General features: G+C 35.8%; 1 protein-coding gene across 2 annotated transcripts; it reads left to right on the top strand.

Annotated features, from left to right (window-relative positions):
• Positions 1–2,106: 2,106 nt before the first annotated feature.
• On the top strand, positions 2,107–15,824 carry LOC127448564 (pituitary-specific positive transcription factor 1-like). Of its 2 annotated transcripts, none has more exons than XM_051711203.1 (6): positions 2,107–2,248; positions 5,855–5,923; positions 10,223–10,468; positions 11,908–12,072; positions 13,998–14,058; positions 14,147–15,824. In XM_051711203.1, exons 1-6 carry the CDS (start codon positions 2,107–2,109, stop codon positions 14,355–14,357), a joined length of 894 nt encoding a protein of 297 aa, XP_051567163.1. In that variant the 3' UTR covers positions 14,358–15,824. The 2 variants fall into 2 exon arrangements, with proteins under 2 accessions (XP_051567163.1, XP_051567162.1); XM_051711202.1 differs by having other exon boundaries at positions 5,774–5,923.
• The last annotated feature ends 2,092 nt before the right edge of the window (positions 15,825–17,916 follow it).

The following is a 17,916-nucleotide window of genomic DNA, read 5'->3' as shown; positions in this document are numbered from 1 at the left end:
GTCACATGATCCTTCAGAAATCATTCTAATATGCTGATTTGCTGCTCAAGAAACATTTATTATTTTTATCAATGTTGAAAACAGTTGTGTACAATTTTTTTCAGGATTCTTTGATGAATAGAAAGTTAAAAATAACAGCATTTATCTGAAATAGAAAGGTTTTGTAACATTATACACTACCGTTCAAAAGTTTGGGGTCAGTAAGAATTGTTTTTTGTTTTTTTTTTGTTTTGTTTTTTTGTTGAAGAAATTAAAACTTTTATTCAGCAAGGATGCATTATATAGATCAAAAGTGACAGTACAGACATTTATAATTTTACAAAAGCTTTCTATTTCAGATAAATGCTGTTATTTTGAACTTTCTATTCATCAAAGAATCCTGAAAATGTTTTTATTCATTGTGTATATGCCCTATATCAGATATTATATTTTATTCTGTTCCCAGGGGAGGGGTCTTTGTCTCCTCAGGTGTGAATCACATCAGTATTCATGATTATTCATGCCTCCTCGCATATGACTTTTCTAACACTAAAAGTGTCTTACAAAAGTTAAATGACAATATTGTTTTTTATGAATGAGTGATCAGGATGGTTTTCACATCATTTTGTAGCAAAAACTCTAGGCTACAAGATCCAGTTCTCAAAAGTCTTGTGAACAAATGTTCAGTATGTGATATATGGCCTTATTTCAGTGACTTCAAATTTTTGTTTTTTCAAAAACCACGCATAAACGTTATTTTCTCAAAAATACAAACATGTATATACATGTTGTTCACATATTATTGTAGCCCCGTTTGTGCTGAATACAGTGTTATCAGACTTTAGCCATTAATATGTTTTTAAGCAACTGAAAAAATGTCAAGGCATGTCAAAACTTCTCCACGGCCCAAAACACCCTCAGACCCAAGAGGGTTAAACTTTTTTGTTGTTATGACAGCATATATTTCATAATTTGGTTTCATATTTGAAATAATAACTTCATATTTTCAGTCATTTCATGTTTCTGTTTTCACAATTTGATGTTTAAAACATTCATCTCATTAACATGATTTATGGAGTTGTAATGCTGTGTAAATGCATTTATGACTGATCTGAGCAGCATTAAATGGTCTGTGTAAATGCACCTATATGCCACTTTAGATGCAGCTTCTGTGCCACCTTTGCAGTGTAAAGATGGCTTAATACCAGCACTTTTAATGGATCAGGCATTGTAGTGAGATGCCTGAAGAGAGTAAACAGTGAAATCACATGCTGTCACCTAGACATAAAGCAATTTACGATTCTGATGAAAAATATTCACCAAATCTTCCGCAGGATTGCAATGAGAAAGTCTTCAGGCAATTACTTTGTCATGCAGGCAAACAGAAACACAAACAATAAAGAGTCACAATGTAGTCTTAAAATGAACTATTGTGCTTTACCTGAGTCTCAGAGACCCCTGCAGATGGTCACCTGCTCAGCTAAGCATAGTGATTTAGATCACATAGAGCAAGTTAAAGCATCTAGGACTAGGGCTTTGGAGCTTATATTTTTAACAAACAACTAAAATGCCATACAAAAACGAATTGTCAAGTGACCAGATGGCCAGATGTGTAATGGCAAACAGGGGCGGACTGACCATAGGGAGAACTGGGACTTTTCCTGGTGGGATGGCTACGAAATGGGCCGAATTATATAACGATTATATTACATTATATTATATTATGCAAATCCTAAGTATTTCCCTCATTCAACAACATCTCCCTTAATGCATTGAAAAGTAAATGTAAACACATTCTGAGATGGCTAATTAATGCAGATCAGTTTGGAAACTCCAACTTAAGTCACATAAGCCTTGGTTTGGCAGTCATTGGTGTTTGTTGAAAGCCAAACACAGTGGAAATGGACAGTATCAAATTGCGCCTCTTTGCCCTAATTACCACAGCTTTATGTCAGAAAGCTGCTGTGGGCTGCCATAGTGTGGTAACAGCAAGAGAGCATTAACATACATGAGGGGGTCCGAGGTGGCTCAGTATAAATACCTGCACAAGCCCCGCTCCTGTCACACAGGTGGGCCGTTGCCGTGCATGTAGGAGGCAGTATCTGTGTAGGTGAATATCTTAGAGTCATGACCTGTCAGGCCTTCAGCACCACTGATTCTTTCACTGCTCTGAGCGGAGACTCAGCTGCTCTGCCTCTGCTCATGCACCATACTGGAGCCTCTGACTGCTTGCCCGTCACCAGCTACACTAGCAGTATGGTGCCTGCAGGTAAATCTGATGCTCAAAAAAGTTTGATGGTTATATAGACATTAAAGAAAGACAAACGGTCAGCTAGCTAGCTAATTAGAGAGTAACTTATAGCTGATTAAATGCGTTGTGTGTGTTTGTTTAAATTTGAATGTTTAGAGAATTGGAATTGGAATAGAATCGGCTCATCTAAACATTCCGTCAATGTAAGTCTATGGAATTTTTCCAGGATTTGTTCATCCACTCTGCGGAAAACCTAATTCCCGATCAGTTAGAAAAGTCATAGCACATTAAGTCAGAACAGTCTGAAGGTCTGTGCTGAGTTTGTGGATGTAGCTTGAAAACTCTAGGAGAAGTTAAAATGAATAATTTTGGTCTTTGTTTAGGGATTTTTAAAAAAAAAAGAATTAGAGTAACCATACAGTGTAATTGCACAGAGTTAAGATTGCTAAATAAATAAACTTATCAAATGTGTAAAGGTAGGAGAAAAACACTGCTTAAATCTTTTGTTGTTGACATCAGAGGTTGTGTACCAATTTATCTGTAACTTTATAATATGGCAAATATTAATCTAACATTTGGCCAAGTATTTGTTAGATGTGTTGGTCTAGTACAGTCACACTTCTGCTGTTGTTTATGCATTTACAAAATTTTCAAGTTTCATATTCAGTCTATTTTGTAATGTAAATAATTTTGCATGTACAGTAGTTGGGCCTATTTTGTTAAATTTTGTTGTGTTGGGTCAGCAATTGATGTCCAGTGTAGAATCTGGATCCTGAAGCACAACCAGCTGAGACGGCCTAGTTGTCCCAGAATTGAACAATGAATTGAGCGATGTTGAGTCATGGGGTAATAATTACAATAGTGCTTCACTTGCATTTGGCTGCTGTTTTAATATATAGTTAAACATGTTTCATTTGAACTAGACTATGAAGTCTATGAAAGCGTATATTTCGTTTTCACTTTTATCTCTTTATGGTCGTAGATTGCTTGTTCCGACCTGTTTCTTATCATAGAAATGAATGAAACTGCATTTATTATCATCTGGAACATTTCTAAGTTGGAGCATCCCATCTTATAGAAATGAAAGAAATTGCCAACATTATAATTCTAAGTTGGAAAAGTTCAACGTAGAAGTTAAGAAATAAAAACACTAGAAAAGCCCAACTGGACTTCCATAGATAAATCTCTGGAATAATAGCATTTATCCATTGAGACCATTTCCCATAGAGTTATTTATAAGAAAGAGAGAGAAAAACAAAGAAAAGGAGAAAAGAGATGAAAGAGAGAGAGACTCGACTATGAGTGTATGTCCTTTCGACCTAGTCTATGTGCACCTAAAGTTCAGATATTATTTTTTATTATCTCCAGTCCACACTGCTGTCATCACTCCCAATCTGTCTGACTCTCATTCTGAGCAAATAACCTTTCCAAAGATCACATATCTTTTCCCCCAGAGGAAATGTGCTTGGAAAAAGAGCACTAAATCTAAAATGTAATGCACTGGCCAGTGTCATTTTATATCAGATACATTAGTAATGAAACTCATTTTACGGCAATTTAAATCAGTTAAGTGAGTAATTTGCATTATATATGACAGCACTCAGTTTAACTTACCTTGATCATTAGGTACTCACATTTTCCCATTGGGTGACACATTTGATTTGGGTGACACCACTCACCGCATCAGGGAGCAGAGAAGAGTTTGGCAAGACAAACAGTAATTTACTGAAATAAGTGAGAATTATGTAGACATGGCTAATCAGCTCAATTTACACAGTTGTTTTGTCGCCACAGATAATTATTGAAGCAGACATATTATTACTTTGATGTGTTGAAAGCTAAATTATCATGCATGTGATCATTTTACCCCAGTTTTGTCTTACATGTGTGAGAGCGTTAGTGAAAGTCTTGTCAGAAACTCACTGAATTGAGTCTCAACTCCTGGCTATTGTTCACCATATAAATCACAGTTCTTATGCATAATTACTGAGCCATGCAATTTCGCTCTGTTTCTGAGCCAGAAGATGCAAAACTCTGTTCATTTAAATGAAATGTTTTGTCATTTCTATTCATACACATATGTCCTCTGAATCCCTGTCTTTGGAATGTCAGAGTATACAACAAATTGGAAAGTTTGAAGAGCTATTTAATGTGATCGACATTATTGTAACATTATTGTTCAGATTGTATCTGAACAATTAATGGCTGGCTCCAGTATACTGATGGAATAAACCAATTATTTTTTATGAGGGATCTATAAAGGTTGAATGCATCATTTCAGTGTCAGGCTTGTTCTTGCTCTAGTGGTCAAAGCCAGTCTATATAAGGAGATTGTCTTGACATAAGTACTAGATGTGGCTGTTCTCAAAAAGATGTAGCACTTCTTATTGAGACTTGCATAATGGTCATTTTGGTTGGATTACCTCCCACAGGTACTTTGATCTGAATGAAATTCAATAGAATGTTAGCTGTTGTGCAGCTCTCCCAACCTGAGGTCACTGTGCAGATTAAGAATTAATATCTGTATTTACATACTTTCTTTTCTTCTAAAATTTTGACTTTAATTCAAAACTCAACTGCAAAAGTAAGGACAACTTAAATGCAACATAGAGCTAAAATCACAAAATCTATCTATCTATCTGTCTATCCATCCATCCATCCATCCATCATATGTTGGGATACAACCTAAACATATTAAAAAGAGATAAAAAGTGTATATAATCATTTGCTGAAATAATAAAGTTTTAATTATAATTATTTACGTATTAACTCATTTTATTAAGGGATCGGCTAATTGTGATGGTGACAGGCTTGGCAAATAATCTGGTTGGCACATACAGTAACCTGGGGACACAACTTTCAGTATATACTGTATATATTCAGTATACATTTTTTTTTTTTTTATCAATTGACAGCCCTAATATATAATCAAATTAATTACATGGTATGTTGATTATTTAATCAGATTAATCATAAAGAATTTCATATTAATATTAGCTGAGAAAAGGCCCTTAAATAAATGTAATTCAATATATAACAATCAAAATCATTCTAAAAATAGTATAATGTACATAATAAATAGGCTATAATAATTCTGATTATTCAAAGACATTACATCATTGTGGCAGATGTGTAATGCATCGATTAGACAATAGAAAAGTGGCTTTAGAAAACAAAATATTGTTTGTATAATTTCCATATTATTGAAAGCCTTTAAAATGTGCTTTTTTATACAATTAACTGCACTAAACTAACACATCAAATCGACAGCCTACAGTACAGTATGCATAGTAAATAATATATACATATACAGTATATACTGAGAGAGAGAGAGAGAGAGAGAGAGAGAGAATAAAAACTAATTTTTAGCTTTTGAGCAAAATGTTTTTAATATTTTGTTTTCATCAAAATGTGCATTTTGCTATAGCAAGTAGGTGTTGGACAGAGGGGTGGGGACAGGTCAAAAAAAGACATCCTCATGAATAAATAAACAGAAAAATCTTGGATGTGGCACTGATATTATTCTGTTGCTTTCTGGTTTAGTCCCTTCAGGTCTCCCATTGGTCCAGTCATCCAAACGCTCTCACATGCACCTGTCCACTTCTGCTCTGGGCAATGCGTCAGCCAGCCTGCACTACCCAATGCCCCCATGTCACTACAGCAACCAGCAGACCACCTACGGCATGATGGCAGGTGCGTCAAATATTGTTCCAATGTGCATACATAATGTCGCCATACAAAATAACATATGATTTAGGTTGTGTGTGTGTGGTTATGATGTGTGATGACAGTGCAATGTTGATGTCTCCAGCACAGGAAATGCTCTCTGCCAGCATCTCACAGACTCGCATCCTGCAGACTTGCAGTGTACCTCATGCCAACATGGTCAACGGAACCAACTCATTGCAAGGTACAACCTGTGCTAAAATCTAAGCCTGAGTGCTACCCCATGACGCACAAGTTATATAGTATTTCTCACTTGTGTCAAGTCCTCACAAACAGAATAGCCAAACTCATACACAAAGACCGAACAAGTTCAAAGTCAGTCAATTCATTGACAGCAAAAAAACTTGTTACAATAGAACCAGAAAAATACATGCAGAGTACAGTGACCCCCAAAAATATTTTGACACTTAAAGGTGCACTCAGTAATTTTTTCCTCATTAAAAAAGTTTAACTTCTTAAGACATGAATTGCAATTTTGCAACATATGTAGGAAATCATGAGCACTCACATTAAAATGAAGACTCCATTCATATCAGTAATCTTATAAAAGCTGTTTTATTCTACATGGAGGGGATCCGTACATGGGGGCTGCCATGTTAGAATCACATGACCAGCTAAATATTACTCCCTTAATCTCAGTTACCGTCCTGTTATTTGACACTTTCACTCATTGATCAAAGTAATGATGGCTGACTGTGAATAGTGAATTTCTACAATGGCATCTGAAACTGAAAACTGTTGATTTTAAATTATGCTGCATCCAAGCCACTAGGTGTCAGTAGCTGAATTTCCATCCAACTATTTTCCTGAATGGAAACGCTTGACATGCGAATAAATTAATTAATGCGCTAGGAGGAGGTGGATTTTCTAGAGTTTTGCATTAGTTTAAATGCACATTAAAATGATGGAAACGGCTTATTCGTATGAACGATGACTATTTGAATAGCGTGATGGCAATGCCCTCATCAGATAGGTGTGCGAGAGCTTGACGTGACTGGCTCAACGAAAGGCCCGACCATGGCACACAATTCTTCAAACGTAGCCCTGGTTAGTCGAAAGTGCTTCACTCACAGATCGTCGTTAAAGTGGGTCCTCACAATCCACCAGATCTTTTTTGAATGCAAGCATTCCCAGGTATATGGAGGCTGTCGGCGTATGGGAATATCCATTTGAGCCTTCATTATGTGAGCTATTGCACTTATTTTGTGACGTCTCCTGGCAGCAATTAATATCATAATGTACAGTTGCTTTATTACAGCAAATACAACTCTCCCCGAAGCAAAGAGGTCATTCAGCTGCTCCAGGACAAAAAGGCGGGCTCCTTCAAGATAATGCACATTTACAGTTCGTGGAAATGCGCAATGTTTTGCATTTTCTTTAGTCAAATTATCAGAAGTGCGCATTAAAAATGCGAAACATTTTGATGGAAACCCAGCTAGTGTAAATCCAAGATGACACAAAGACAAAAGTTACCGAGTGCCCCTTTAAGGCACACTTTGTATATGTCATTACATTACATAGCAAAATATCAAACCAAGTGGCATTAATTTCATAGAATGTAGCACAAGTACACTTTTCAAGTTAAACATTAAACAAAAAGAAGTTAGTAGGATTAAATTACAAAACAAAAAACTATTCAAAATTAAGAAAAAAACATATTTGCACTTTTCTGGTCATCAACTGTTACTGGAACATGTCCATAGTTAATGTTATGAACTACACTTGCAGTTACTCTGTGAGGACACTTGTGTGAAAATTATCTTTAGCCAGTTGATTCAAAATCATTGAAAAAAAAAAAAAAATGCCTAGAAAAAGTTGAGTTACTTCTGAGATAAGGTCTAGCAACATTTTTTTGCAGACGACTCTTGCTTTGATTTTTTTTTTATTATTATTATTTTTTTTATTTTTATGCAATGACATTTATAAATTTTTAAAAGTGCAAATATTTTTGGGGCCACTGTTTGTGGTGCCTGCTCTTTGTGTGATCCTGCTTCAGTTGACTTAAACTAAATAAACGGAATGCATGCGTTTACCACGTAAATTCGATGTGTTTGTGGTTCCACCTGGTGTCTGCGGATATAAATAACAAGTGATTGTTTTCTCTGAAGTGCTGCTTTTTGCAGTAAAGAACTCTTGTTAACACTTAACAATGACAATTGTTACAGTCCATTTGTTAATATTAGTTAACATGAATAACAATGACAAATACTCTTGCAGCATTTATTAAAATTATTTAATGTAAATTTCAACATATACTAATACATTTTTAAAATCACAAGTTGTATTTGGTAACATTAATTAATGCACTACAAACTAACATGAACTAACAATGAACAATTGTATTTATATTAACAAACATTAACCAAGATTAAAAAAATGCATTAACTTATGTTATCGAACGGAACCTTATTATAAAAGTGTTACCAAACTCTTAATCTTTAAAAAAATAAATAAAATAAAATCTATCAAAATGAGCTTTGTGAGTCATCTTTCACATTTAACTGCATATAATGTAGGCTGCTGGCTAATTATAACTCATATTATTGTCATATTAGTCACTAATATTAGTTTCTATGTTACATGCATGACACTGTATTAGTCATCTAATGGAACTGAATTCAGAATTAATTTCCCATTCAGAATAAGAGAAAAAGAAAATAAAACCACCTTTCAAACAGAACCAAAATAGACAATTCAATGTGAGGGGACAATATGCATTGAAAATACACAGCCACAAGGGGGAGATGCAGATCAATTTATTGAAAACAGCAAACGTACAGAAGGTGTTTTAAGCAATTTTTTCAAATTCTTTTATTTATTTATCTATTTATTTATTTGGAATACCATGCATAAATGTCGCATGGGGAATTCCTGTTGTGCAGTACATTTTCAAGCCCCCATGATGTCTTAATATATGGGATAAAATATAAAGCTCACATTAGTTACTGCTGTTTTCTTTTATTAAAATATTACAATTAAGTGAACACATGTAAATTGTATTTTTACTACTTTAGTTTAGCAGACATTGTCATTTCTAAGTGCTATTTACACATTTTTAATATGAACAACAATTTATTAAGAAATATTCCTTGTTTTTTCATTTTCATTTTCACATTTTTTTTTGTTTTTTTTTTTTGTGTTTTTTTTTGTAATCGAAAAGTTGCAAATAAAATATGTTTTCTTGGAAACAGGCCTATAATTTAAAATGGTAAAAAAATAATAATCCTCCAGGAAGTGACATCATTTTGGTGGGAAAACAACTGTGCAAACACAATATATATATATATATATATATACACACAACCGGTCAAAAGTTTTGAAACACTTACTCATTCTTTATTATAATTTTTTTTTTTCACATTTTAGAATAATAGTAAAGTCATCAAAACTATGGAATAACATAAATGGAACTATGGGAATTATGTTGTGACTAAATAAATTCAAAATAAATCAAAACTGTGTTATATTTTAGCATCTTCAGAGTAGTCACCCTTTGTCTAGAATTTGCAGACATGAACTCTTGACATTTTCTCAACCAACTTCTTGAGGTATCACCCTGGGATGCTTTTTAAACAGTATTGAAGGAGTTCCCATCTATGTTGGGCACTTATTGGCTGCTTTTCTTTATTTGGTCCAAGTCATCCATTTCAAAAACTGTTTTTTTTTTTTTTATTTTATTAAATTTTAGTTTTATAATGAAATAAATTAATATGGTGGCACAATTATATTTTGTCTGCAAAACTAATTTCAAACATTTAAGCATACACCTTCAGATCAAAAGATCATGAGAAACATTTCAGGCAAGTGACCCCAAACTTCTAAACGGTAGTGAGTGTGTGTGTATATATATATGATGTTAAATCATTCCATCCATCCTAAAATTTCAGAAACAGATATGATAATGTCAAGTTAACACACTCATGTAGTCAAGAACTCTCAAAGTTTAAGTACCAGAGCTTGCCCTGAGCATAGTTCTGAAAGTCGGGTATAGTCTGTTATTGTCACTTTCAGAGAAATACTTCCATAAATTACAACACAAGCATATTCATTTTTTGAAAACCTAGAGTTCAAAAAGTATTAACAGGAATGACCCTGCTACTACCTGACAGATATCACTGAAAATAGATGTCTTGAGAAATCACACCTGTCTCTTACTGACTTCAGAATTGCATACTTCCATGCTCTTCACTTTGATCACTTTGCACTTGCTCCAGTTGTTATTCCTTCTAAATTCAGTCTTTATTTCTGTCCTCTTTGGTCCCAAAGGAGCTCTGGCTCCACGCCTGTATAAGTTCCCTGAGCACAGCTTGGGCGGAGGCTCTTGTGCTCTGACCCACAGCTTCCCCCCGCTTCCCCAGGCCCTGCTTACAGATGAACCCACTCTAGGTGACTTCAAGCAGGAGCTGCGCAGGAAAAGCCGGCCACTGGAAGAGCCCCCAGATATGGACTCGCCACAGATCCGTGAACTGGAGAAATTTGCTAATGACTTCAAGCTGAGGAGGATCAAACTGGGTTTGTCTTTTGAGTCGGACCTTATGGGTTTTGTTGTTTATAATGTTAGAAGGCCAGTGTGTCTTGAAACCCTGGTGAATAGACTTAACCAGCATACAATTCCCATGCTGGCTAGGGCTGATTCGGTGCTGGTCTGACTGGTGGAACAGCATCGCCATGCTTTTTTGCCAGCAGATCCTAGCAGGGTCTTTCTGATTAAGCTGGTTAAGCTAGTTTAAAAGCTTAGTGGGGACACCAGCACACTATGCTGGGGGACCAGCACCCAAAACATAAGCTGGTGAGTATTTAATAGCAAGCAAACTAGATTTTCATGAACAGAACTGTATATCTTGCCTTTTTTTCTTTTTTCTTTTCTTTTTTGTGTGTGAAATGATCAGTTGCTACTTAAAGGGATTGTCCACCCAAAAATTAAAATACTCATTCATTTAATCATTTACTCACCCTCATGCAATCCCAGATGTGTATGACTTTCTTTCTTCTGCAGAACACAAATGAAGATTTTTAGAAGAATATCTCAGCTCTGTAGGTCCATACAATGCAAGTGAATGCTGGCCAGAACTTTGAAGCTCCAAAAAGGACATTAAGGCAGCATAAAAGTAAACCATACGACTCCAGTATCAAGTCTTCTGAAGGGATATGATAGGTGTGGGTGAGAAACATATCAAAATGTAAGTACTTTTTTTTTTTTTACTATAAATTCTCATCCCTGCCCTTATGCATGAAAAGAAGAAGAATGTTGAAGTGAATGGAGATTGATAGTATAAAAGGACTTAAATATTGATCTGTTTCACACCCACGCTTATCATATTGCTTCTGAAGACATGGATGGAAACACTGGAGTCTTATGGATTACATTTATGCTGAATGTATGTGCTTTTTTGAGCTTCACAGTTCTGGTCAATATTCACTTGCATTGTATGGACCTACAGAGCTGAAATATTCTTCAAAAAATCTTTGTTTGTGTTCTATAGATGAAAGTAAGTCATACACATCTGGGATGGCATGAGGGTTAATTTTTGGGTAAATAAAAATTCTGAAATTCTGAATACAGAATCGACACACATTTCCACTAATTGGTTTGTTGTTTTCTGTACAACTGTTCATCGAGAGTGCCATGGCAAAAATGTTATAAAGTTTTTTCCAGACAGGTTTATTATTGTGGTATCATCTAATTCAATTTTACCTGCCCCTAAACGGCACATAAAAACAAAATGAACCTTCGTTGGTCGCTTTACAGTACATGACAACCCGTTCTCACTCCTAGATGGCCTGTCTAAGTGGCCGGTTCTTAGACAGAATAAACTGCAAAGTAGACCAGACTTTATGCCACAAGTCAAAAATCTCCATGCATCAGATGTCATAAATATTTTTGAAAATACAGAAGAGGAGATGCTTAGCTTGTAAAACTCCAGTCTCTAACTTTTAGCTTTGTTTGACAGGTTATACTCAGACCAATGTGGGTGAAGCACTGGCGGCTGTGCACGGCTCTGAATTCAGCCAAACCACCATCTGCCGCTTTGAAAACCTACAACTCAGCTTCAAAAATGCCTGCAAGCTCAAATCCATCCTGGCCAAGTGGCTGGAGGAGGCTGAGCAAGCCGGAGGTGAGTCAGCAGCCAACAGAGTGTTATTAGCAGATGCATCATGCATGAGTCCCCACTGACATTTGATAAGTTGCACGATTATTGCAGGTAAAAAGGGGTTGAACATGGTGGCAAAAATAATCCATTCACATGTCTAAATTTGTTCTTTCCAGTTGAGTCGCACATTACGCAGATCATTTGCTTTAAACTGAAAATTCTGTCATCATCTACCCACCCTCAAGTTGCTCAAAAGTCATAGACAATGAAAACGAAAACACACAGTGATCACTGGCAACAGAAATTTTGCTTCATTTATTAAAAATCCGACCTGGTTCCATAGAATCACATTTTTGCAAAATGATTTTTGCATGGCTTGTTGTATGTATCGCATCTTCCTGGTGAAATGAACTCTAGAGGCGCTACAACAACGACTTTTATTTACTTTTACACAGATCACAAGTGAAAGGGCAGATTAGCAGTTCATAAACACTTACTTTTCACCCTGTTCCTCAGACAATGCTATCTTATGACATTTAAACACTTACTATAGTGCATGACTTATGAAACTATACATTTTAACGTTTGCAAGTCGACACTTGAGCCGAAAGTGTCATAGAACCACCACAAAATGACGTGGTTTCTTCAGCAATTGCGTTTTTCTTGTCACATTTGCTTTTTTATGACACTATCGGTTAGGTTTAGGGTAGGGAAGTAGGTTTTGTTGATTTAAATTCTGTTTGGGAGAACAATTAACTCGCTTTAAGTGCTGCACAGTGGACATTTCAACTCGGAACTGCCATGGTACATGTAAGGAGCCCTGTAGTATATATTGTAATTAGGGCTGTCAATCGATTAAAATGTATAATTGAATTAATTACATTATGCCGATTATTTAATAGAATTAATTGCAATTAATTGCATATATAAATATGTGCTGTGAAAGCCCCTCAAATAACAATAATTCAATATATAATGATTAAATAATTATAATTAATATATATATATATATATATATAGATAGATAGATAGATAGATAGATAGATGTAGACATCAGCAGTCTCCTTGGCGATCGTGATGTCAAGATCGATACACTTCCTATAGCTCCATCTAGCTTTCAGGACATGTGATAAGCACTAGGAAGTGTAATCGAGCTTGAAATCATGATCGTGCCTAGAGACTGCAATGGTGTAAACAGTGAAAAAGGAGTTATATTTTGGTTTGTTCTCACCCAAAACCAACTGGATCACTTCAGATGACATTGAGTAAACCACTGGAGTTGCATAGATTACTTTTATGCTGCCTTAATCTCCTTTTTGGAGCATCATGGCCTGGCCAACAACCAGTTGCATTGAATGGACCTACAGAGCTGAGATATTCTTCTAAAAATCTTCGTTTGTGTTCTGCAGAAGAAAGAAAGTCAGACACATCTGGGATGGCATGAGAGTGAGTAAATTAATTTTTTGATGAATTTCTGAGTCCCTTTAACAGCTGGAGTTTCACTTACTGCCCCCTGGAGAAAACAGGTGGTACTTCAAGCTTAATGATGTTAGGAATATTACTTATTCCGGTCCAGGCATATGATTGTGTTCATTTTTATAATGCGTTATTTTTTATATATAATTAATGGCACTGAATGAACACATTAAATCGACAGCCCTAATTGTAATATTAAAATTTTGCAAAAATGTTGCCACAGTCACAGAATTTTAATGAGATCCGGCTGTTTAAAAAACACTATGTTCGTTTGGGATTTAAATCCAGGTTCCAAATTCACACTAAATGAAAACCACACCACTAGCCAGGACTGCATCTGGTTCCTTTTAAAAAGATGGGTGCATGACGCCCCTACTTATGTTTTTTTTTTCTTTTTAGTTATATCCACCACAATACAGTATCATTATAAAATTATCATCTTACACTTATCTTTAATTTGTGACCCTGCTCAGCTCTTTTTAATGACAAGATGGGCATGCAGGAGCGTAAACGGAAACGGAGAACAACCATCAGGTAAACTGGGAATTTGAGCTAAAAAAAGGAAAACAAAACCCATTATATCAGCATCTACGTCTAATTAATTCTTAATCCACTCTCTTAGTCTTGGGTCTAAGGAAGCCTTAGAAAGAAATTTTGTGGAGAAGAGCAAGCCCTCATCTCAGGAGATTGTGCGGATGGCAGAGGGTCTTCATCTGGAGAAGGAGGTGGTCCGTGTGTGGTTCTGTAACCGCAGGCAGCGGGAGAAAAGAGTCAAAACCAGCCTACACCACAGCTCATTCATGACCAAAGAGACTGTAGTCTGTAGACTCTGAAGATCTAGAGTCTGTGTACTGTGTGATTATCCATGGGCAAAACAGTTACTCTGGGACATACAACACAGACCTTTAGCAGTCAGTGGGTTTACCGTACTGATTCACCAGCTGAAGTGTGAAAGGGTATTAAGTGGCCCCAAAAACTATTTGGACACAGTTAAATATACTGTATATGAATGCACTGTATTTAATATAAAATATCAAACCAAGTGGCATCTGCAAATAAATGATGCTAGACCGTTTCTCTAAACTAACTTTCTGATTATTTTTAACTGGTCTCAATTTAATTATAGTTGATATACAGGTTTGAAATCAGTTCCCCTCATGTTCACACAGGTGTTCAACCAAACATGTAGTTCTTCACATTAACTACGGTCATGTTACTCTAAGATTTGTCAACCAGGAAGTGTCCAAATAATTTTTATCTTAATTTGTAAAAGTATATCTAGTTTTATCATTTTAAAAACCAACAAGCTTCTTTTGTAAAATGTTTTGCTTGAAAAACTGTACTCTTTATGTCTTAAAAAATGCCAAATGATTTGATATTTTGCTATCAAATGCAATGGCATGCAATATTTTTAAGTGTAGCTAAAATCTCCAAATACTTTTTAGGGCCACTCTATCTTTCAACCTTTTTTTTAAAAAAAAGTATTTTTTATTTTAATTTTTTTACTTTTTATGGGTTATTAAAGATTGCATTGCAACCCCCCAAATCATTTTTTAAACTTGTCAAAAGACATCAAAACAATGTTTTTTTAATTTATTTATTTATTTATTTTATTTTTTTACCAGACATTCTGAGCCAAATGAAATGTTTATGAAAGGTTCTATCAGAGTCTTTCTAGCAAGTCAGTCCACTGTCGGCCATCTTTGGAATGCTCTCGGGAGGCTATTTCCAGTCATGACAGTGCAGCTCCTATCTACTTGAACCGAAATCTCAAAAATGGTTGGTCAAGATTACGATCAAAGAACATATTTTAAATCAGCAGTGAAATCTGACAATGCTGGTATCATAAATTATGGTTCTTTACCTCATATTACACATACACTTAATGCACATGCGCATTCTTGAGATGATTGACAGGCGATGTCTGTATCTAAAAGGTAATTGACTCTTTTAACTGTAAGGTGGGACTTCCCTTCTACATCCGTTGACCATTGGGTGCGAGCTCCTTGGTTGGGCGTTCCAATTTCTCCCATTCATTTTAAAAGAAGTGGCCCATATCTGCTAAAAAGTCTCTGGTTCTACTCATTGAGAACATTTCAACATGCTTGTAAAGGCAAAATAGCTTTTCGATACTTGAGTAAATGTAGTTTATTATTTATTCTTTATAAATATATGTAAAGTACATTTCAATTAAAGTTTAATGTATTGGCTAAATATTAATATGCAAATATTCTAAAAATAGCAGAAAACAGTATCTTTGCACTGTAGAGTTTTGTAAGAGAAGCCAACATTTTTTGTGATGTCACTTGTCTAGAAATGATGAATTTGTCAAAATAAATTATTAATAGTATGGTCACGCTTGGTTTCCTATATTATAATAAGATCCCACAAAGCCTTTAGCCACACCACAACAATCTGTTGGGTATTATAATGTGAATTACATGGTTTGCATGAATTGTAGCAAAGATGGAAAGTGTCTGTAATCTAACATCATTCCATTGGTAGAGAATTAAGCACCTGTCCTCTGTGTACAGTATTTGGTACTTGTTAATTTAGTGCACCTGGTTTCTACTGCATATAGTGGTATCACCAGAACCCTGTCCCTTTTGGCTTTTATTGAGGGAATATTTACTGTATTATATTGCTCCTGACAGTGTTATTATGAGGTAGCAATGCCTCTCACCTGCATGCAACCTCTCTCGGCAGAGATAAGGGTGATGATCTACAATATCATCAACATCCTGCCATTGACTGTGTCAGCATACATCCCTTAACACCCTATGTGATCTAATAATGCAATAAATACAGTACAGTCTGGAATAATGTTGGCAGGTATATATCACATGATTTCTTAGAAAACAATAAAATGATGCATTTGTCAGCATGCATTCCAGCACAGATTTTGCAGAGCTGGGGTTTTCAGTCCGGGAGAAAGGCCTTGGAGCAGTTACACATTCATACTTCATTAAGTTAGTTCAGAATTAATGGACTCCATCGTGGTTCACTTAATTTAGGAAAGGTCACTCTACAAACTCATTAAGACCTTATTTAAAAATCATGTTTGGTTATGATTATGAATAATGAGGTCTAATTTAATGGAATGTGAAATGGTCTAATAGGCCTTTAGAACAGATGTAGAGGTCTAACACTTATACTTAAGCAAAGAGCTTAAAGGATCTCATCATTCAAAAGTTTCAAACAGGGCATCTTCCTATAGCCTCTATGCTATTAATGACTGTACAAATTAGTTTTCCATTATTAACATGGTCAAATGCAGAAACATGTTAAACAGGAGTTATTTGCAAATATGAAGGTACTTTATTCATTAGAAAAGCAAATCAAAGCATAAACTGTACATTCATATACACATTGTATTGGTGAGGAACCTTTTTAAAAACATGTTAGAGGTCTGCACGGGCCTTAAAATGAAACCCGTACCCAAGACCGTGTGGCCCGACCCTACCCGGCCCGAACGATGCCGTCAGATTTTAAGCCCAAACCTGACCCCGAAATCGCTTACTATCTAATTTCTTCTCCTAGAATAAAATGAAACAATGCAACAGTCCCCTCTATGCAGCCTGAACTTGTTTAGAATGTTGAATCTTTGTGGCCCCGCCTCTAGAACCACCCCTGGTCTCAACATGCATTTTTGAAAATTTGAAGTTCTTTTTAACTTGGCATGGTGTTTAAAATGTGCCGGTCCTACACGGGACGCTGAAGAAAAAGCGAGATATGGTGCAAATATCAAAGACATTTGTCCAGCATGTGTTTACATAGGAAAACAAACACGTTCGGTGTTCGGCCCATAACTCGTCCATTCGTGCATGTCTGTGAGTGAGAGTGCATGCACGAAACAAGTTCGGTAAGCCTGTTTATTTTTTCAGTCATTACAAACCCGAACCCTAAGTCCTACTTGGAAAAACTGACCCGAACCCGGCACGAAACCCATCGGGTTCTCGGGCCCGGTTTGGGCTGCAAACCTCTTAACATGTTGAGAAGATGAAGTTAAACAGAAATGCTGATAAACATACTGTAGTTGCCAGTAACCCTGCTTTCATTTACACTGCTTTACATCTCTTGACCACAATATGACAACAAATGTGTGACTTTATGCAAATAAGAATTCTCATCAACTAGTTTTAAAATTATTTGTAACAGTAATTAGGGAACAAATATGCATGTTCATCACCTAAAGGGATTGTTCACCCAAACATTCTCATCATTTACTCACTCTCATGCCATCCCAGATGTGAATATCCCTGAAGAATAATTCAGCTCTGTAGGTCCTCACAATGCAAATGAATGATGACCAGAACTTTGAGGCTCCAAAAAGCACATCAAAGGCAGCATAAAATAATCTGTACGACTCCAGTGGTTTAATCCATGTATTCT

This window comes from Myxocyprinus asiaticus, chromosome 11 (assembly GCF_019703515.2).
Source record: "Myxocyprinus asiaticus isolate MX2 ecotype Aquarium Trade chromosome 11, UBuf_Myxa_2, whole genome shotgun sequence".
Classification (NCBI taxonomy): domain Eukaryota; kingdom Metazoa; phylum Chordata; class Actinopteri; order Cypriniformes; family Catostomidae; genus Myxocyprinus; species Myxocyprinus asiaticus.
The sequence above is the reverse complement of the archived record's forward strand: the minus strand, read 5'-3'. Positions and strand labels throughout refer to the sequence as shown.